We start from the raw sequence: 21821 nt of genomic DNA, 5'->3' as shown, positions 1-21821 counted from the left end.
AAGAGGCTATAAATCCATTAATTAGGGGCTGGAGAGGCGCTCAGCAGTTAAACTGGCTGCTCTTGTAAAGGATCTGGGTGTGGCTGCCAGCACCCACATGACTCACAGCTATCTGTGACTCCAGATATAGGGGCTACAATTTCTTCTTCTGAGAGCATCACGCATGTATGTGATGCACATACACATACATGCAAACAAATATGTACTTTATGATGTTTATAAACATACACAAAAAATAAAATAAAAAGATATCTTTAAATGTTAAATTAATTTTTTTTTTATTTTCTTCTTTATTTTTTCCAAGACAGGGTTTCTCTGTGTAGCCCTGGCTATCCTGAACTCACTCAGTAAACCAGGCTGCCCTCAGAGATCCAATCCCAGCCTCCAGAGTGCTGTGATTAAAGGTGTGTGCCACCACACCTGGCTATTAAATTTTAACTAAAATATAAAATCACTTCATCCCTTGAGGGAGACCAGCTCCCACGTTTCCCCCCAGGGTACTCTTGAGGAGGGAGAAGTGATAAATATTTAGATGACAGAGAGAGACAGTTAGAAACACAGGATAGCCAGGAAGGGCCTTGGACAGCCCCTTCTGTCTCTGCTGAAGGGCTTTTAAAGGAAATGCCAAGGGGTGGAACAAAAGACCTCTCCCCAGCACAGCCAAGTGCAGACCATCCCAGACATCTGGTGACCATGTACGTGGTCAAGTCGTCCCCTAATGCAGCCCTGCTGGGTAAAGCAAGCTCAGATCTCACTAGGAAGCTTTTGTGGACTCCCACACTCCCTAAAAAATGCATTAAATCTTCTCAACTGAAAATAAAGAAATTTCGATCAGAAATTTTTGTATGAATCATAAGCACATTAAGAATGAACTGTAACTTAGTTCTATATTAAATCTGTAATTATCTACATATAAATAAATATAGTTTGTTCCCTAAAACTAAATGCACTTATAATTATTTTGTGTTGCTGGAGGGCTTCTCTCCAGGTTCCACCAAACCCCCGCAGTCCCACAATCCACTTATAAAATCACTCAGACGCTTATATTACTTATAAACTGTATGGCCGTGGCAGGCTTCTTGCTAACTGTTCTTTTATCTTAAATTAACCCATTTCTATAAATCTATACCTTGCCACGTGGCTGGTGGCTTACCGGCATCTTTACATGCTGCTTGTCCTGGCGGTGACTGAAGTGTCTCTCCCTCCTTCTTCCCGTTTCCCCAATTTTCCTCTCTTCTTGTCCCGCCTATACTTTCTGTCTGGTCACTGGCCATCAGTGTTTTATTTATATAGAGTGATATCCACAGCAATTTTGCACATGATTATTTTTATGTATGTCATCAATGACTCAAATTTTGAATTAGTAGCCACCAGGTTTTAGTGTAAATAAATTTCAACTTCCTATTCCAAAAAAATTTTTAATGTTACAGACAGAAACTGAACCAACACACAGGAAACTGGAGTAAACATTTTGCTGCACAAACTCATCACACATCAGAATCCCACTGATTACCAGATCTTTCTCCGAAATGGCCTTCTGCTTGTTCTGCTGTTCCTCAATCTGTTGCCTCTCCCCCTCAGATGGTTTAGTCACCGCAGCAGCTTCCTTGGGACATGAGTTTTCTCTGGATGATAAAGCCTAGGAGACACATCACTCAACTAAAATAAAACAAGTAATGCAGATGCATCTGAATTAGATTCAAAATGTAAACTACTTCATTCAATACAGTAAAATGTCTGCTACACTCAGAAAACTGGAATGCTTCCTATTCTGATTCACTTTCTATTTACTAAAATAAAAGCAATATATGTGTAAATATGTAAAACAAATTTAATACGCTGCCTATTTCGGCTGAAATAAGCAGTTTCCAGCAAATGTAATTGGTCATTTACTTAACTACAAATATTAGCCCAATTTCGACAGAGTCTAGGCCCTATTCTAGCTGCTGTTTTTCAAACATAAAATAACTGAGATCACATCACTGCACTTCCCAAACTTATCATTCAGTTATCACTTGACCTAATATATAAGAAAATACACTTTGCAACTATAATGAAGAGGATATCACCAATTTTATGTGCAGTAAATAATATTTAAAACCAGATTTCCTCAATGATGGTCACATTTTCTACAATGTGCCAAGACTGCAAAACAACTACAGCTTTAATTCAAGGCAAAGTAACAGGAGCATGCAGCTGCTCTCTGTCATCAGACCTCCGATTTCACATTTAAATGATAACCGCTGTCTTTCTTCCTGAGACCTTGGTTTCTGACTGGCCTCAGATCGTCGTGTAGCACACGCTGGCCTCAAATCCGGGCTCTCCGTCTCTCTCGTCCCAAAAGTTAGGATTTGGTTCCCAGGTTTGTTTCCCAGCACCCACATCAGTGGCTGACAACCCCCTATAACTCCAGCCCCAAGGGATCTAGTGCCCTCTTCTGAACACACACATGCACATAACTGAAAATGAAATAAATCTTTAAAATTATTTTTAACTATTTTCAATTAAAAACATTTTAAAAAAGAAATAACAATTTTAAAACCGTCATTTGCGGGGAAAAGAGGCAAGGGTTCTAGAAATCTCAGCCAACTTTTTTCTTTAAACCATACTTTATTTTATATAGCAATACAATTTACATATAATGAAATGATTTGATGGCATTTTAAACAGAATTCAAGGAAAAAAATTATTAAAAATCATTATTCCTAAGTGAGTTAGCCAACTTATAAAAAAGCTTACTAGTTAGGGGTCATAATCTACAGTACCTCTGCCTTACCAGTTAGGGGTCTTATCTCTACAATACCTCTAGTTAGGGGTCTTATCTCTACAGCACCTCTAGTTAGGGGTCTTATCTCTACAATACCTCTGCCTTACCAGTTAGGGGTCTTATCTCTACAGCACCTCTAGTTAGAAATTATAGCTCTACAGTACCTCTGCCTTACCAGTTTGGTTAAACTACATAGTACATGAAATAAAATTCTAAAATGTGTGTGTCATTCCAGCACTTGGGAGGTTGAAGCTTGCCTCAAGTTTGAAGTTAGCCTGGGCTACATGTTGAAATCCTGAAAAATAAATCTACTGGGGGTGGGAGGCTGATGAAAAAGCTCAGCAGTTACGAGCACTGTCTGTTCTACCTACACGGCAACTCACAAACACCTGCAGCTCTAGTTCTAGGAGATCCGATGCTCTTCTGACCACCACAGGCACCAGGCAAGCACGTGGTGCACATGTGCACACAGGCAAACTGCTCTCACACACAAATAAATAAATAAATGTGCTTGTTTCTAAATCTACAGTATATACAAAATCTAAGCAAAAAGTTTCACCTTCATGATACAAAAGTCAAACCCGATGCACTTAAATGTTTATAATTTACCTGATCAATTTTCCTGAGTTCATTTGTTGCTTCAAAGTTATCTGGTTCCAGTTCTAATACTTTTTCATAATCTAAGAAAACAGAAGATAGAGACATTTGAAAAGGAGGACAGTTTGATAACTTGTAGAAAACCATGGTCATCTGCTGCATGTGACACAGAAATGATTAGTCTGCAGTAAAGTGAACTATCAACAACAGGCTACTAAGCATGATTCCCTCTCTCTCGGGCCGACAAAACCATCTTCACCGGCTCCCAGGTGGCTACGTCATCATAAAGTGTCCACCACCAAACCACACAGAGCAAAACCCACTCAACGTCAGCTTTACTCACACTTTGTAATTATTACACAGGGCTTGTTATGGAGCAAGAAGACAGAATTTACTAATAAATAAGAACACTTTGTTCTAGGTCCTGCCTCACAACAGCCAACGAGATGGCGTGGCCTCTACTCTGCGGATGAGAACTGAAGGTGAGAAGACAAGTCACACGTGGTGTGCAGTGCACATCTGTGCCAGCATGGGACACAAGTCTGATCCCGGCCAACAGCGCACTCTTCTTCCCAAACTAGACAGGGTCTCTCAATCACCAAAAGGACTGGAGAGACAGCTCAGCAAGCCTGACAGCTGGAGTCTGATCCCTGGCACCTTCCACACCACGGCGGAGAGAACCGACTCCCTCAAGCTGTTCTCTGGCTTCCACTCACTCGCTGTGGCATGCACACAGCCAAACACAACTGCATTTTTTTTTTAATTGTAAAACAAAAATTTTTTAACTGAAGAAAAGAGAAGCTGTGTTCAAAACGTTACGTAGAAAGGGCACTATACTCACTTAGAATTCTCTGTATACTATGTGTTAACTGAATGAAGAAATGCTCGGGTGATGACCTGAAAAGATGAACGAATACCTTTCCTAGCCTCCTCTAACTTCTGCAGAGCAAACCGCGCAGCGCCTCGTCTGGCGTAAGCTTTGGTGTAACTCCTGCTTAAGGCGATTGCCAAATTACAGTCGGACTCAGCAACAGCAAACCTGCGATCCAAAGAAACATTAAAACAAATGAAGTTATAAAAATCGTTTAATCAACAAAAACTTATTTATTAAAGAAACAAAAATTCATTCAAAATTTATTTTGGAAATTCCTAAGAGGAGATTTACTTCACAATTACAGGAATATTTCCCATTTTCTTTTATTTAATTAAACTTAAAAATAATCTCCCCTCACCCCATCCCAGTACTGGGAATAAAACCCAGGACCTTGTATATATGCTACACACCCAGTCCATAAAAGCAGTAATTCTTTGTGTTTGTTTGTTTGTTTTGAGACAGGGTCTCGCTGTGTAACCCTGGATGGCCTGGCCTGGAACTCAACTTGTAGACTAGGCTCGCCTTGAATTCCCAAACTCACAAAGATCTGCCTACCCCTGCCTCCCAACTAAATCTGCTGGGATTAAAGGCATATGCCACCATGCCAGGCAATTTCTGTTTTTTTGTGGGACTTCAAGAGTCTATAAGGAAAGAAAAGACAAGCTACAAAACTGTCAGAAGACAAATGTCAAGCCAGTCATGATAGCGCACAGCGCCCTGGAGGCAGAGGGCAGGGTCTTTGAGTTCGAGGCCAGCCTGGTCTACAGAGGGAGTTCCAGGACAGCTAGGGCTACAGAGAGACCCTGTCTAGAAGAAAACAAAACAAAACAAAAAGTAAAATGAAAAACTCAGAAAGCAATGTAATTTCTATTTCCAAATAACTAAAGCAGAAAGAATGTCTTTCTTCTTAATATTTGTCTTTTAAAAACTCCCATGATAGGTCAGCTATGTGCATATATATTCCCCAACATTAACTATGTACTTAAGAGTCAGTAGAATCTAAAGATAAGCAAATACTGGAATACAATTTAAGTTTACCATAGAAAAGTTTGCAGACTAAATACATGGTTTTTCAAATACAAAGAAATTAACTGCTAAAAACTTTTCATTTTTTCTTTTCCTCTCTCTCTCTCTCTCTCTCTCTCTCTCTCTCTCCCTCCCTCCCTCCCTCCCTCCCTCTTGAGTTTTTTGTTTTGTTTTGTCTTTTTTTTTTGCTAGCAGTGGATGACTGAACCTAGGGGCCTCAAACATGCTAGCTAGCCAAGTAACCCTCAGCCAGAGCAACCATTTTTTTTAATGAATTAAGAATATCATTACTTGACTTTCACAGGAGGAAGTCCTTAGCATACCAACTTTGAACACACAGTCTAAAATCCAAATGTTACAATGGATTGAATAAATTACTCCATAAGGGAGTAACCTATAAGAATTTGCAGAGTAAAAGAAATTCAATGTTCTCATCTCTCTTGAGTTTATTACAAAACTCTTTGGAAAACCAATCTCCAGACTGGGTGTGGTGGTGCTGGCCTTTAATCCAAACAATCAGGAGGCAGAGACAGGTGGATATCTGGTCTACACTGTGAGTTCCAGGTTACAGAATGAGGCCTTGTCTCAAAAAAAAAAAAAAAAAAGAAAAGAAAAAAAAAGAGGGGGGGGCGCAAAGAATAGGAGAGCAGTGATCTGGATGAGCAGCGAAAGAGCTAGAAAGCAAAACAAAGAGAAAAAAAAAAAAAAAAAAAAAAGAAAAAAAAAGGAAAAAGAAACAATAAACCAAAGGGGAAAACAAACCAGAAGCCCAGCCTCCACACCCGCAGGACCCCCCACATGTACGCGGTCCTCACTTTTTCAGGCGAAAGTGAGCCGAGGCCCTGTTGGTGGGCAGCACAGGGTCGTACGGGTCCGCGTTCATGCCTTTCGTGTAGCACTCGATGGCGTCGTCGTATTTGCCTTGTTTGAAGTATTTATTGCCCTGAGAGAAAAGAGAATCAGGCAAACCGGGTTCAGTCCAAGAGCTCTGGCGGGGGTGAAAACAGTCGGCATCACACGCTCCCTGACAGTGCCAGCTCATGGAAACCTGACAAAAGGTAGCATCCTAACCCGGGAGGGAAACAAACGGAGCCTTCAAAGCCACTGGGGCCCCCCAGGGGCTAAAAACACAGCCGCTTCTGGACTCTGCTCCCAGGTGGGCTCCGTTCTAGGGGAGCAGGGGACAACAGGATGCCTCTAAGTGTCCTAAAGCTCCCTAGGTCACCTGTCCTCTTGGTCAGAGAGGTCACAGATTTGGAGTTGGACTCTAAGCAGTTCACTCTACAAAGAGGGTCAACACCAAGAAAACTGCCCTCGATGTTTCTAAGAGAAGTCATGTTCACAAGACCCTGACCTAAGCCAAAAGATGCCACAAGTGATAAAGGAGACTAGAGAGCCAGGGGACCTTAACGGTTGATGTCTGGCCGCCTGTATGGTCTTCATTCCCTAGCAAGAAGCAGAGCTAAGAAGTACAGTGACTTTCCAAAGGGACAGACAGTAATTCAGGCCTAAGTGTGGGCTGCTAACATGGCAGGCAGGACACTCACAGCAACCCTAGCAACAATACACAGTTACGCTCCATTTCCAGTTCATCGGTGGTTACAGCCTTACTTTAGGCTTTGGTTTGTTTTACTGTTTCTCTTCTAGTCACTGTTGATACGCATCAGTGATTAGAATCTCAAGTTATTTTCCTTTTCATTTATTCCACTTCTTAAAACCGTTCTTATATTTTGCTATAGTACTGATATGTAACTATCAATATGTTCTTTTTACAGTCCATGCGCTCTCACACTTAAAACTTAAGATGATAAAAACAGATGTACCACAAAACCCAATGGCTCTTAATAACCTGAATGCTATTACTAAAGGAGCGTGTCCTAACAACTGGGACAATATGTCCTCTAAGATTTGCACACCCTAATTAAATCTCTTCCAGATTCTGCTATTGCGCATTTAAAGATTTCCTAATATCTCAGTTCTCACAATAACAGGCCCTGCTAGTTTTAGTCCTAACCTTAGGAACAGCAATTCCATACATGCTTTATTACTTATATATAATTTGATACCTCAAGTAATGACATCCTCTCTTCAAATGACAACCACCAAGCTACAGCCCAAGTTCGCTCAAGCCCCACTTAGGGAACATGGGTTGAGACTTCTGATCCTCGGATAGGGAAGTGCTTCAGTATCAGAAGCCCTGAAGATTAAGGAATCCAAGTCTCACAGGGGTTAATTGAGGTAGGACAGGAAGACAGGGAAAATTATTGAGACATGGGAAGGAAAAGGAACCTTTCACCCCAGTGTCTCTAATTAAAGCCTCACACTAGCTGAGAAGCAAAAATTCTAGGACAATTAACATTTGCTGTGAAGGTTGAGAACATAAAAAATAATACTCTCTTATGTTAAATAGCAATGGCCCACACTTAGAGCCTGAATGTGTACGGCCTTGGGTAGGGCCTGATTCCTTCCCTAGGACACTCTTGAGAATCTACCAGTAGTTAGGGAACGATCACAGAGTTAGCAACAACTGCTCTGTTACAGTGGAAACGTCCCACCTCCTGCATCCCTGCGGTCCAGATTCTACCTCATCAACAGAACTTCTGTCAGGTGCCCTCCGGAACCACCTTGTCATCTCATTTAAGTTTCTTAGCAATCCTTCAAAGACAGCTTCAAAACCCATCCAACCTTACTTCTGACTGTTGACCCACACCCACACTCTGGACTGTCAAAACCCATCCAACCTTACATCTGACTGTTGACCCACACCCACGCTCTGGACTGTCTTTCCTTCTAAGCAACCCCTTCTCTTAATTCCTCTGCTTAAGCCTGAGTTAAAGTATTTTTATTAAAACCCTCCTCTCCGGGCTGGAGAGATGGCTCAGAGGTTAAGAGCATGACTTTCTTCAGATCCGAGTTCAACCACACCACATGTGCTCACAACCACTGCAATGAGATCAGGCATCTCTTCGTATACATAAAACATAAATAAATCTTTAAAAAAAAAAAAAAAAAAAAAAAAGATGAGAGATACTGAACATTACAAAAGTAATCAAAGATGGCCTGGGATGTGGAGAAGTAGAAGGACATATTTATTCCAGTCATCACACACTCATCCCACGCTACTTCTGTCCACCACTGAGAGCATAAATAAACCCGGATGCTGTCCAAGCACTTGGAATCAACTCACTGAACACATCAACCACTGAGGATTAGCAACACTTCTGTTCTACTGTACAGCTAAGAACGTGAGCTACAAGAAGCTGAGGACTTGTCACAGAGTAGAACCAGGTCATTAATCTGGCTCTAAAGAACATGCTCCTGGCTCTATACACACTCGATGCCACCCAACAAGGATATAGCCAATTACAACTTAAAATGCCAAGGTCCCCAAAACCATGCTAAGAATTTTAGAATTTGCATAATCTTATACACAGTGTTCCTCTCTAAGGAATCCAAAGCCTAAAAGTACCTTTTCTTTCAGAACTAGAGCCTTCTGGGAGTCCACGCGCACCCCGTCATCCTCTGACTCCGACTCCTGGGACACAGAATCGTGGGTACTGTCCTCTTTGTCAAGTTCATCAAGAATACTGTCCTGAAATCACAAGTAGAGCAGCTCATAATTATGTGGAAATTAAGAACACCAATTACCTTCAAAAGAACTTAAATTGTTAAGATCTAGGGACTTACATAAACATAAGCAAAAGCCAAATAATCTTCTACAATTAAGATTACAATCAGGGGGCTGGAGAGATGGCTCAGAGATTAAGAGCACAGACTGCTCTTCCAGAGGTCCTGAGTTCAATTCCCAGCAACCACATGGTGGCTCACAACCATCTGTAATGAGATCTGGTACCCTCTTCTGGACTGCAGGGATGCATGCAGGCAGAATACTGTCTACATAATGAATGAATGAATGAATGAATGAATGAATGAGTAAATGTTATAATGAGAGGGGGCTGGATATGCTCAGCAGCTAAGAGCACTAGATGCTCTTGCGCAGGACCTGGGTTCAGTTCCCAGCACCCACACCAGACAGCTCACAACCACCTGTAACTCCAGTTTCAAGAGATCTGACAACTGTGGTCTCCAAGGGCACCTGTACTCATGTGCGCAGACACACATACCTACACAAATTAAAATAAAAATGAATTTTCACAAAAAGAATCAACTCTGAGCCAGGTGTGGTGGCACACACCTTTATTCCAGCACTCAGGAGACAGAAGCAGGATCTCTTGAGTTTGAGGCTAGCCTGGCCCAGAGTTCCAGGACATTCAGGAATATACAGAGAAAAAAAAAGAATTAACTCTAGGGGACAGTGAGATGGTTCAGTGGGTAAAGGTGCCTGCCACCAAGCCTGATGACCTGAGTTCAATCTCTAGGACCTACGTGGTGGAAAGAGAGAAGAATCACAAGCTCTCCTCTGACCTCCATATGCATGATGGCATGTGCATGCCCACAAACATGCACATACATACATAAATAAATAATAAGTAGAATCTGACTTAGATGAAGCATAGTACAGTAGTTCACACCTCTAACCCCAGTACTCAGGAGCTGAGGCAGGATTACTGAGTTTTAAGACTGGACTGGCCTGGGTTACAGAGTAAGACCCCCCATCTTCAAGACATTGTCCCTCAAAATACATAATATCTATTATATATGACTTTGAATTCATAAAGCAAACTCAGCCAAAAGAATCTACATATCACAAATAGCAAGGAGGTATTATGAATGGCTTGACAATTTATAAATTTATATACTACTGTTACTAAGCACCCAGTAACAAAGAAAGGTTTTTTTTTTTCTCTTTTTCACATTTATGTAATGAGTTCCAGACTAGGAATAGCTACATAGCAAAACCCTCACCCTCCCCACTCTCCACCTCTCCCTCTCCCTCCCGTGCGCACACACACACACACAACTTTTGAGTCAATTAGCTTTGGTTTCATTAATAAAAACAACACAATTTATTGGGAAAACTGTTCAATGAAGAATGAACTACGACCAGCAAGTCTCCTCTTGGGGCGTACGTCCTTAAACCTGTGTGAGACTACTCACAGCAGGTTTATCCATAATGGCTCCAAACCGGAGACCCATGTGCACATTGACAGGAGAATGGACACATATTGCGATGAATCCACACAACAGAATGAACAACAACATAAGTACTGCCATACTGCACTGACACAGACCAACAGCAGACAGAGCTAACACAAGAAATCAAACACGAGAGTGCATACTGTATACTATATTTACATAAACGAGAGTGCATACTGTATACTGCATCTACATAAACTCTAGAACACAGGGCGAATCTACAGTATGAGAGATCAGCTGAGCTGCACGTTTGAGGGTCCTCTGTCAGATGACAGGGAGGCTTCTGGGATACTGAAATGTTTTACAATCGGAAAAGGTTATGGTTTTTCTATGTGTATAAAAAAGTAAAATTAGGAAGCTATTCACTTAAGATTGGGAATTTATGTGCACTGTACTTTAGTAAATATGTGAAACAGAAATACAAAGATACTAACCATAAAATTAATAGCAGTTACTGTCTCTACATGTGTGAGAAGGAAGAAATGGGAATAGAGCTTCCTAGCACAGGAAAGTCACCTTTAGACCGTGAGCTCGTGTATTAATTTCATATTGTACTCTAGGACATATCTCCACTTTCTTCAAATGAATAAATACTATATGATATATGCTATTTACCTCAAGCTAGATTAGAACCCTTGACAATCCACCTGCTTCACCTCCCAAGTGCTGGATACAGGTGTGCACATCACATCTCTTATATAATACTACTTTTTAAAAGATTGATTTATTTTAGCGTTGTGTGTGTGTGTGTGTGTGTGTGTGTGTGTGTGTGTGTGTGCGCCCCACGCATGCGGACGTCTGTGGACACTAGATGAGCAGGCTGAGCAGGCTACGGAGAGTGAGTCGGTGAGCAGCACTCCTCTCCGCTCCAGCTCCGCCTCCGGCCTCCTCTGACGATGCACTCTGACCTAGAAGATGCACTAAGCCCTTTCCTCCTTGAAGGGCTTTCGGTCAGTGTTTTATCACAGTCATGGAGAAGCAAATTGAGACCGCTACTTTCAGCTGACATGGTGGTGTGGACCTGTCTGTCTATGATGTGACGAGGCTCTCCTGAGGCTGAGGCAAGAGAATCACAAGTTCAAAGCTAGCCTGCACGACATATGAACAAACACCTTCCCTATCACAAAAAAAGAGAAAAACATAGGTGATACAGACACTATAATTTTTTACAGAACCTGTGACTAGTAGCTACGCCAAGAAATGTTTATCTAATTACTAAGAAGTACATAAATAGATAAACTTACCACATCAAGTTTTGCCCAGGCATCATAATCAAAAGATTTTATTCTGTTTTTTTTGTTTTCCTCTTTGGTTTTTTTGGAAGAATCTTTAGTTTTGCCTTTCTTCTTTTTCCTAAAATTTCCATTTCGAATAGGGGGTAAATTCTAGACAGGAGAAAGAGAAAAGAAAAAAAAAAAGCTTTGAGCAGTTTGACACTTTGCTACTTTTGTGTACTAACAATGTATGAAATTATCACTAAATGATATTTTCTTTTTCCTTTTTTCCCCCTTTTTGTTTTTTTAAGGCAGGGTTTCTCTGTGTAGTCCTGGTTGTGGTTGTCCTGTAACTCACTCTGTAGAACAGGCTGGCCTTGAACTCAGAGAGCCACCTGCCTCTGCCTCCTGAGTGCTGAGATTAAAGGCATTTGCCACCATGCTTGGCACTAAATGATATTTTCAAATATGAATTTTTTTTTTCAATTTAATTTTCAAGTGCTTTACTTTATAGTATTGATTATGGGCTCAGTGGATAAGAATACTTGCTATGCAAGCAAAAGGATCTGAGTCTGAATCCCCAGAACCCAGGCAAAAGAGGCGTGGCCACACATGCCTGTAATCCCAGTGGGAATCAGAGCCAAGCAGATCCCAGGAGCTCTCACTCAGGCCAGTCAGTCTAGCCGCCACAGGCACAGGGTATATCAGGGTCCATATACAAATGGCTCCAAATACAAGGTGCTGAGAATAGAGGAAGGCCTCTCTACATGCACCACATGGGCATACATGCCTCACCACCGCCACCGCCCCCAGAGATACACACACATACAAACACACACACACACACACACACACACACACACACACACACACACACACACGGGAAAAAAGCAGTGATTTTAAGTTCAACTCATGATTTGATGAATGTTGCAGATTGTTCAATCACAAAAGTATTAACATGAGCCAGGCGGTAGTGGCGCATGCCTTTAATCCCAGCACTCGGGAGGCAGAGGCAGGTGGATCTCTGTGAGTTCGAGGCCAGCCTGGTCTCCAAAGCGAGTTCCAGGAAAGGCGCAAAGCAACACAGAGAAACCTTGTCTCGAAAAACCAAAAAAAAAAAAAAAGTATTAACATGAAATCCAAATTATGCCTTTAAATTTACAACTCTCAATTCAAACTTCAAAAGCTCCCAGATTTTCAGTTAGCATGGTAAATGAGCAGAAGTTAAAGGCAACCTGGCATGCCTCCAACTGCTACATATAACATGAAAACCTAGCCAGATTTAAACACACTGGCTTAATACAAATAGCTCAACCTAGCTAGGTGTGGTGGAGCATGCCTTTAATCCCACCACTCAGGAAGTAGAGGCAGGTGGATCTCTGTGAGTTCAAGGCCAACCTTGTCTACAGAGTGAGTTCCAGAACAGCCAGGGAAACACAGAAACCCTGTCTCAAAAAGAAAAAAGTACTATCATACGACCATCCTTTCAATAAATATCCACTAAGACTTAGAATATCTTATGATAGTTAACACATTATTCAAACAGTGAGAAGCTGAGTTTCTGAAAATATTAATGGTAACGTAAACCACCCCAATCTCAGCATTTTCATGTTTTTGTTAACAAGATCTGATGTAGCCCAGGCTAGACTCAAACTCTCTATATAGCCACGGAGGACCTTGAACTCTTGCGCCTTCTGCCTCCACCTACTGAGTACTAGGATTACAGGCAATTTCAGGCTTTTTCACAACACATCTTACAAGGTCATACTTTAACTGTCTGGATCAGTCACACGCTCAGCAGGTCAAAGTGCTTGCTGCAAGCTTGATGACTCCAGTAGATTCCCGGATCCCACAGAGAGGACCAATTCCCGGGAGCTGTCCTCTGCCTCCTAACTGTGCCCACGCATGCTGGTGCGTGTGCACACACACACACACTGTATACACACTAATAATAGATTATCGTACCAGAAACCTTCCTTTACCTCTTCAGGAACTCCGCCTTGTCTTCTTAGTTCCATGTCCTTCTGTCTAATGTCATTTTCCCAGTGCTCTAAATCCCTCATGAAATCCTGCAATTCCTCCGCGTTTTGTTTCACTTGGAGCTGTAATTCAATTGCTTTACTTGTCGAAGCCATTCTGACCTGCAAAGTTTTGAGTACACACCTCTGATAAGAATTAGAATTTACAAGGGGGACACATCCCCCTAAACCCACTGGAACTTACGGGTACTTTAGAAAACTGCATTTAAACCTGGTGTTTAAACAGAGGCATGCCTGTGAGGCTAACCCTCAAAGACTGATGCAGCAGTGTCAAAGGTTCAAGGTCAGCCTAAAGTGCTCAGCAAGGCCCCATATAGTATTTAATAATGCCTACTCTTCTAAATGCAGTGACATAAGACACTGCCAGGTGCCAGCTGTTCACTATTATGATGGTGTGGCACAAATAAATACAAATCAGAGGGTAAAACATTAGAATCAACTAAGTGTTCAGACCTCAGCTGGGTTTCAAAAAGCAGACCAGTCAAATGAGTAAGAGGAGGAATGGGCAGCAGAGAGAATTCCGAGAAAATGAAGAGGTTAGAAGTAGACATGGGACAGATCTGAAATGCCAGGCTACTGGGTGTTGTATACATTCAAAAAGCCACATAAAGGTATTGATGGGTAAAATAAAAATAATGCAATGACTGCTTAGGTTGAGGCATTGGAAAGTAGAGATTTAAATGATGCTCTAGGTTTCTGCTTGGTAGAAACTGGTAAAGTTTTGAGTCAAGAAATGAAATCTGAGGGACTGGCAAGGTGGCTCAGTGACCGAGTGCTTGCCACTCAAGCCTGACAACTTAAGTCCAATCCCTGGTGCCCACATAAAGGTGCGGAGGGAAAACTGACTCACAGAGCTGTTCTCTGACCTGTGCACCATGGCACACGCATGCACCATCACGTCAAATGCACATACAGGAAAAATAAATAACATTTTTGAAAAAGGAATGCAGCTTTCAAAGAAAAGGGCTTATGTGAGAAGGAACAAATGAATAGTAGAATGATTTCAGTTAGGAATATGTTGAATATGAGTGCTTAGGGGCCATCAGTAGGTAGATAACGGACTAGAGATAAATGTGGATGACGCCAGCACTAATTTTGTTTGTTTTTGTTTTTCAAGAGTTTCTCTGTGTAACAGTCCTGGCTGTCCTGCAACTCGCTCTGTAGACCAGGCTGGCCTCAAAGTCACAGAGAGCCACCTGCCTCTGCCTCCCCAGTGCTGGGATTAAAGGCGTGTGCCACCGCCGCCTGGTGACACCAGCATTCACAAAGGTAGACACTCATCACGTGTTTGAACATGCTTAGCCACCATAACTAATAGAATACTGAGGAGCAAGAAGCTGGGCAGTGCCTGAAGAACAGTAATACTTAAGGAACAGGAAGAGATGTCAACATCAGGAAAACTAGGCATCAGGACCTAGGGAACTGGGAGGATATGAGAGCACTGTCACCAAAGATCCGAGAACATTAGTTTGCTAAGTGGGAAAGGTTAACAGTGCCAAATGCCACATGAGCGCACAGAAAAGAAAGGGCATTACATTAGGTTTTTTTTTTTTTCCTCTGTGTAGCTTTGCCTGTCCTGGAACTCACTCTGTAGCCCAGGCTGGCCTCGAATTCAGAGATCCGCCTGCCTCTGCCTCCTGAGTGCTGGGATTAAAAGCGTGCGCTACCACCGCCCAGCATAAGATTTTCTTAAGGGTAGAAATGAGTTAGATACTTATGTCATATGGGTCTAGGGAAATTTTGTCTTTAATAATGTCAAGACTTTGATCCACTGAAGGCACATGAAGAATACAGCTGGGCGCAGTCGGCCATTGCTTTTGAGTCCAGCTCTTCTTCAGGAGGTAGAGGGTGCACACAAATTAAGGTCAACAGGACAACTTAACAGACCCTGTCTAAGAACAATTGTTAAAAGGGTTAGGATATAGCATTTGCCCAACATGTGAGAAAGATGTTGCGTACTAACCTGAAGACTGCAAATAAAAATAAATCAATGAAAAGGGATAAAGTGGTTAAGACTAGGTACCTTAAGGTGGAGAAACTATGGGGGTGAGGGGTGTTTATAACATTTTTGTTTTCCACTAAAAGAAAAGACTGTTTAGGTGCAAACGGATCTTCTATCTCAGCCTCAACAATATAGTTTAAGCGTCAAGCAATGTCCATATTTGGCTATGAGCATGCATTTCATTCATGAACAAAACTAGTATAATGCTTTGCTGGAGACCAACCAGTACAAACCGAAACAAGACCCCGAAAGCCAAGCCGTGCGGTGATGCTGCACGCCTTTAATCCCAACACTCAGCAGACAGAGGCAGCCGCCGGTTCGAGGCCAGCCTGGTCTACCACAAAGTGAACCGCAGGGCAGCCAGGGCTACAGAGAAAACCAAAAATGAGATAACAACATTAAAAAGGAACATGACATGCTGTAGGGTCGAGAGCTCTTCCTCTGCCACCCACCCGCCCGCGCGGGTCCGGCAGCAGCCCGAGCCGAAGAGACGGGAGTCGTCCCGCGGGCAACCAGACTCGCAGCAGCCTGGGGAACACCTTCACACCCGGTATTCGAGCAAACCCTGCGCGGCCTGGCCGGTCCGCGGCCTTCCCCGGACGGGGGCTCCGAGCTGCACACCACCGCAGACGGCCCGGGCCGGGACGGAGAGCCGGCTCCCGGGCAGAGCCGAACGCGCAGGCCTGGGCAGCGCGCGGAGAGCCCCGCTGCACCGCCGCCGCCGCCCGCCTCCCGGGCAGACCCAGCCGGCCCCGCGCTCCCGCCCCGCACCCCGAGCGTCCCTGCAGCCGGCGGCAACGGTAACGCGCGCTCACCCACGCCCGGCCGTCACCACCCTCACCGCAGCCAGGGAGACGCGCGGCGTCACACGCCGCCGCCGGAGGCCGGAGCCTTCCCACAGGGCCCCGCGCGCCGCCCGCGCGTGCGCAGAAGGCTCGGCTCCCGCGCCAAACCACCTCCGCTAACTTCGGGAACCGGCGGACTCCTCCGTTAGCTGAGCGTGAGAACCCGGAAAGTGCACCGGTACTCACGTCTTCTGACCTCCCAAACAATAAGGCCTTTAATTGCCCTCGACTGGGTCTCTGAAGGCTGCCTTGCTTTCGGCTACCGAGACGTTTGTAGCTTCTGTATGGAGATCATTGGAGAAAGTTACTGTTACTTCTTTTTTCTTTTCTTTCTTTTTTTTTTTTTTGTTTTTTGTTTTGTTTTTGTTTGTTTGTTTTTGTTTTTGTTTTTTCGAGACAGGGTTTCTCTGTGTAGCTTTGCGCCTTTCCTGGATCTCGCTCTGTAGCCCAGGCTGGCCTCGAACTCACAGAGATCCGTCTGCCTCTGCCTCCCGAGTGCTGGGATTAAAGGCGTGTGCCACCAACCGCCCAGCAGTTACTGTTATTTCTAAGAACTGTCTGCACCGGTCAGCCTGCTGTTTTCCCTCAAAGGCTTGCATTTGGCTGCTTGTCTTGTACTTTTTTGCTCGTGGCCTTTTTTCTTAGAGTCTCTGTGGATCTCAGGCTTGTGTCCGTCTTTAGATAGACCCTGGCTTATCTAAAAGAAAGCGTAAAGCTTGCTTCTGCTTCCTTTGTGAGTGAACGTTTCCTGCTGTAACAACTCTAAAATTGTACGGTGAAACAAACATAATTTTTAAAGTCGACAAACACAAAACCAGTTTTTCAAGTTGGATCAACTTTATTATCCCAAATTAAGATCAGTTAGTTATTCACAAATCATCCAAGGAGGTGTGTGTGCGTGTGTGTGTGTGCGTGTGTGTGTGTGTGTGTCTGTGGTGTCCCACACAGGCTGATTTATGAATTTTATCCTAGAGGTTTGACATAATTAAACGGAAATCCAGCCTCAGCGTCAGACATTTTCAAAGCATGGGATACAGCTGTGCAATTCAAGCTGAGAGCCACTAACCCAGGCAGCAGTCAATGCAACACCACCGTAGATCTTCTCTCACAAGGTCATATCACTAGAACCTTCCTCCTAACATGTGACTGTTTATTTTAAATTCATTTAAAAGTAACGAGAGGCTGGAGAGATGACTCCATGGTTAAGAGTGTTGGCTGCTCTTGCAGAGGACTTGAGTTCCCAGCACCCACATGGCAGCTCACAACCGTCTGTAACTCCAATTCCAGAGGACCTGATGCCCTCTTCTGTCCTCCATCAGCACCAGGTGTGCATGTGGTATACATACACTCATGCAGGCAAGCACTCAGACACAAAAATAAATATTTACAAAAATAGAGCATTAAAGATTGTGTTGATGGTATTGTAGAGATAAACTGGCTTTTAGCAAAGTGTGACCAAAGCTGGCCTTGAACTCATAATTCTCTTGCCTCAGCCTCTTCAGCACATTCTACTGTGTACACAACACCACAACCAGGAGGAGTCATTGCAGGGAAAACTAGCTTAAAAAAAAAATCTTAATGTGGCTGGAATGATAGAGTACACCTTTAACCTTAGCATTCAGGAGGCAGACGCAGGTGGATCTCTGTGAGTTCAAAGTCTACATAGCAAGTTCCAGGTCAACCAGAGACATGTGGTGATACCCAGCCTAAAAAATAAAAATAGGGCTAGAGAGATGGCTCGGCAGTTAAGAGCACAGGCTGCTCTTCAGAGAACCTGGATTTGATTCCCATAGGTGACTCCCAACTGTCTGTAACTCTGATTCCTGGAGGACCAACACCCTGGGCATCAGGCACACACATCATACACAGACATACATGCAAGCAAACGCTCATACACATAAAACTGAAATAAAAATATTTGTAAAAATTAAAAATTAGGGGGCTGGAGAGATGACTCAGAGGTTAAGAGCACTGGACTGCTCTTCCAGAGGTCCTGAGTTCAAATCCCAGCAACCACATGGTGGCTCACAGCCATCTATAATGAGATCTGGTGCCCTCTTCTGGCGTGCATGGATACATGCAGATAAAGCACTCAAAAATTTTTTTAATAAATTAATTAAAAATTAAATAATCTAAAATAATCTTTATGTTTAAATTAATCATAAATCTATTTTAAATAGATATTGGTGTTCTTTGAAAAGCAACTACTTTTTTATTAATTCTAGGCAGAATTGACTGAAAATAGACAGCAGAACAGGGCCAATCAGTTGCTCCAGTAAAACTCCATAGCACCTCCTCCCCCCCTCTCTCCCCCACTTGTGGAATATTAGCTTAAGATGTGTTACATTTCTTTATGCCGTGGAACATTTGTTTAATGTTGCAAAGATGTGTTGCATTCTTCTATGTTGCATTTGTTTAACTCTGTAAAGCTGTGTTACTTTGCCTGCCTAAAACACTTGATTGGTCTAATAAAGAGCTGAACAGCCAATAGCAAGGCAGAAGAAAGGATAGGTGAGGCTGGCAGGTAGAGAGAATAAATAGGAGAGAAGAGACAGGGAGGAACAAGAAAAGGACAAAGAGAGGGGGATACCAGGGGCCAGCCACACAGCCACACAGCCACACAGCCACACAGCCACACAGCCAGCCATGGAGTAAGAAGGGAAGAAAAAGATATAGAATAAAGAAAGGTAAAGACCAGAGACAAAAGGTAGACAGAATAATTTATCAAGGCTGGCTAGAAACATGCCAAGCTAGGGCCAGGCCCTTGTAAGAGTACGTTTCAGTGTATTTATTTGGGTGTTGGGTGGCGGGCCCCAAAAGAGTAAGAAAAATAAAATAACAACACCCTTCCATGTATGTGCTGAATACAATCAAAAGAATCAGGAGAAACACTAATTGTAACTGAATGATCTCCACGGTCATTGCTTCCTGATTTTGAAGCACCATTGTCCCACTTATGACAGGCCTGTGCGCTCAGACGTGACTAGCTTCTCTTTAGATGTCATGCCTCTCTGCTCCCATTGACAATTGTCTTTAAATAGGCGTCTCTAAAACTGACAAACTGTGCCTTTCTTTCATTTATTTTTTTCTGTGAATAAACTCTAGTCACCTCAATTGAATTTATTGTTAATCTCTAAGCAGTTATTCTCAAAGAAACAATCTCTTTATGTGCTTTTTATGTTGAAATCGTAATGGTGGGTGGAAATAAACACATATTTATTACCGCAAAAGTGAAATGCTGCAATGACTATTGCAGATGCTATTAATTTCATGTCCCAGTAACTGAGCACTTTCAGTTAGGTGTGGAAGGGACTCTGACAACCATTTGGAGTCTTAAGAAAGGGTAGCCAGGCGGTGGTGGCACACGCCTTTAATCCCAGCACTCTGGAGGCAGAGGCAGGTGGATCTTTATGAGTTCAAGGCCAGCCTGGTCTACAGAGTGAGATCCAGGAAAGGCGCAAAGCTACACAGAGAAACCCTGTCTTGAAAAAAACAACAACAACAAAAAAGTGTTATTAATTAAGTAACTTCTTGATTTGTTGGTTGGGTTTGTTTATTTTGTTTTTGTTTGTTTTTCAGAGCACTGTGTAGCCAGGCTTGCCTGAAACTTAATCTGTAGCCAGACAAATCTTAAACTCATGATCTTCTCACCTCACTGATGCACGTACATGGCATTCGCTCACAGACTCTGGCCTCCCAAGTACTAGGGCTGTATGGATGAACCACCATAGCCGGCTCCTGAGCACCTTCACAAACAACATGGGAGCCTTGGGACCTGGTATACAGTACTAGGGCTGTATGGATGAACCACCATAGCCGTTCCTGAGCACCTTCACAAACAACATGGAGCCTTGGACGGTATACATACTAGCTGTATGGATGAGCCACCATAGCCAGCTCCTGAGCACCTTCACAAAGACAACATGAGAGCCTTGGGACTCTGTATACCATTCGTCTGTGTATGAAAGAAAACCTGGAGTCAGAGTAACTTAAACACGACAGGAGATATTTCCTTCTTATTTTTTGAAAGATTTATTTATTTATTTTCCAATGTCTGTGAGAGTACCTGCAATGTATATGTGTATCCTATGAGTGCCCGGTGCCTGTGGAGGCCAGAAGAGGGTATCAGATCCCCTTGGAACTGGAGGTGCAGGTGGCTGTAAGTCATCTGGTAGGGGTGCTAGGAACTGAACCCAGCCCTCGGCAAGAGCAGCATTTGTTCTTGGCTGCTAAGCCAGCTCTCCAGCCTTGCTAGCTCTCTCTTCTGTAAGACCAGACATAAACAGTCCAGGACTGGTATGACAACTGGTGTCGGACAGAGGGTCCTTCTACAATTGCTGCTCCCTAGGGAGCACATGGCTTTCCCTCACTGTACAATCTCAAGCTCAGCCGTCTCGTCTAAAATCAAGCCAGCAGGAAGGGACAAAAACAAGAGTAATACAACCCTCTGCTTCTTACAGACGCTTCCATGGGGAAAGGAGGGATGGCTCAGTAGTTAAGAGTGCTTGCTGCTTTTGAAGATGGCCTGGGTTTCATTCCCAGGACTGCGTGAGGGTGAAGTTCACAACCACCTGTAACTCCTATTCCACGGAATCAGACACCCTCCTCTGGCCTCCACAGGCACCAAGCAGATATACATGCAGGAAAAATACTCATATAAAATAAAATTTTCAAAAAGTGTGGTGGCATACACCTTTAATTCCAGCACTGGGGAGGCAGAGGACGGGAGATCTCTGTGTTCAAGGCTAGCCTGGTCTACATAGCCAGTTCCAGGACAGCCAGGGCTACAGACACCCTGTCTTAAAAAAAACAAACAAATAAATAAAGGAAGGAAGGAAGGAGGGAGGGAGGAGGAGGAGGAGGGAAGGAAGGAAGGAAGGAAGGAAGGAAGGAAGGAAGGAAGAAAGGAAGGAAAGAAAAGAATGCTGAGAAGAATTGCATGTTATTTTTACATTGCTAATTTCACATTGATAATTGGTAGCTTCCTCGTGTTACTGTTGAAGACACTAATCTGAATAAGAAATTTGCCCATGTGGTCAGACCCTAGCTAGACACGTGCAACCTGACTTCAGTCTCTGCACCTTGACCACTGTGTCCTTCTAACCCTCTCTTGCCCACTGGACCAGGAACACTCCTGAGGAGGGCAGGACATAGCCCTGCTGCATTCATCTAGGCGCTGTACCTCACAGGAATCAGTCCTGCCTGCTATCTTCCTCAAATCGTGGCCTAAATAATCTGTGAGAAGTCACTCAGGCATCTCCCCTTTCTTCAGCCTCTGTAGTCACAGAAGCTGCTTCCCAGCATCCTTCTGCTCCCCGTGTGTGTGATCAAGAGGACTCGTGCAGGGGCTGAAGCCACCA

At 43.4% G+C, this 21821-nt stretch overlaps 1 protein-coding gene across 5 annotated transcripts in view; it reads right to left on the bottom strand.

The window, feature by feature from the left end:
* The window catches only part of Rpap3 (RNA polymerase II associated protein 3), a 34106-nt gene extending 17581 nt beyond the window's left edge, over window positions 1-16525 (bottom strand). Inside the window, exons 1-8 of one of the 5 annotated variants that reach the window (XM_028891880.2) lie at window positions 16458-16525; window positions 13558-13716; window positions 11606-11746; window positions 8734-8856; window positions 6080-6207; window positions 4282-4403; window positions 3377-3447; window positions 1514-1639 (exon numbers count right to left, since the gene is read on the bottom strand). In XM_028891880.2, coding sequence (XP_028747713.1) covers window positions 1514-1639; window positions 3377-3447; window positions 4282-4403; window positions 6080-6207; window positions 8734-8856; window positions 11606-11746; window positions 13558-13710 — 864 coding nt within the window. In that variant the 5' untranslated portion in view covers window positions 13711-13716; window positions 16458-16525. Of the gene's footprint in view, window positions 1-1513; window positions 1640-3376; window positions 3448-4281; window positions 4404-6079; window positions 6208-8733; window positions 8857-11605; window positions 11747-13557; window positions 13717-15839; window positions 15931-16068; window positions 16156-16431 lie in introns of those variants that run through there. The other 4 variants (XM_028891879.2, XM_037197405.1, XM_037197404.1 and 1 more) reach the window with 4 other exon arrangements.
* Window positions 16526-21821: the final 5296 nt, after the last annotated feature.

Source organism: Peromyscus leucopus, chromosome 20 (genome assembly GCF_004664715.2).
Source record: "Peromyscus leucopus breed LL Stock chromosome 20, UCI_PerLeu_2.1, whole genome shotgun sequence".
NCBI lineage: Eukaryota > Metazoa > Chordata > Mammalia > Rodentia > Cricetidae > Peromyscus > Peromyscus leucopus.
This window is presented reverse-complemented; position numbering and strand designations above follow the sequence as displayed.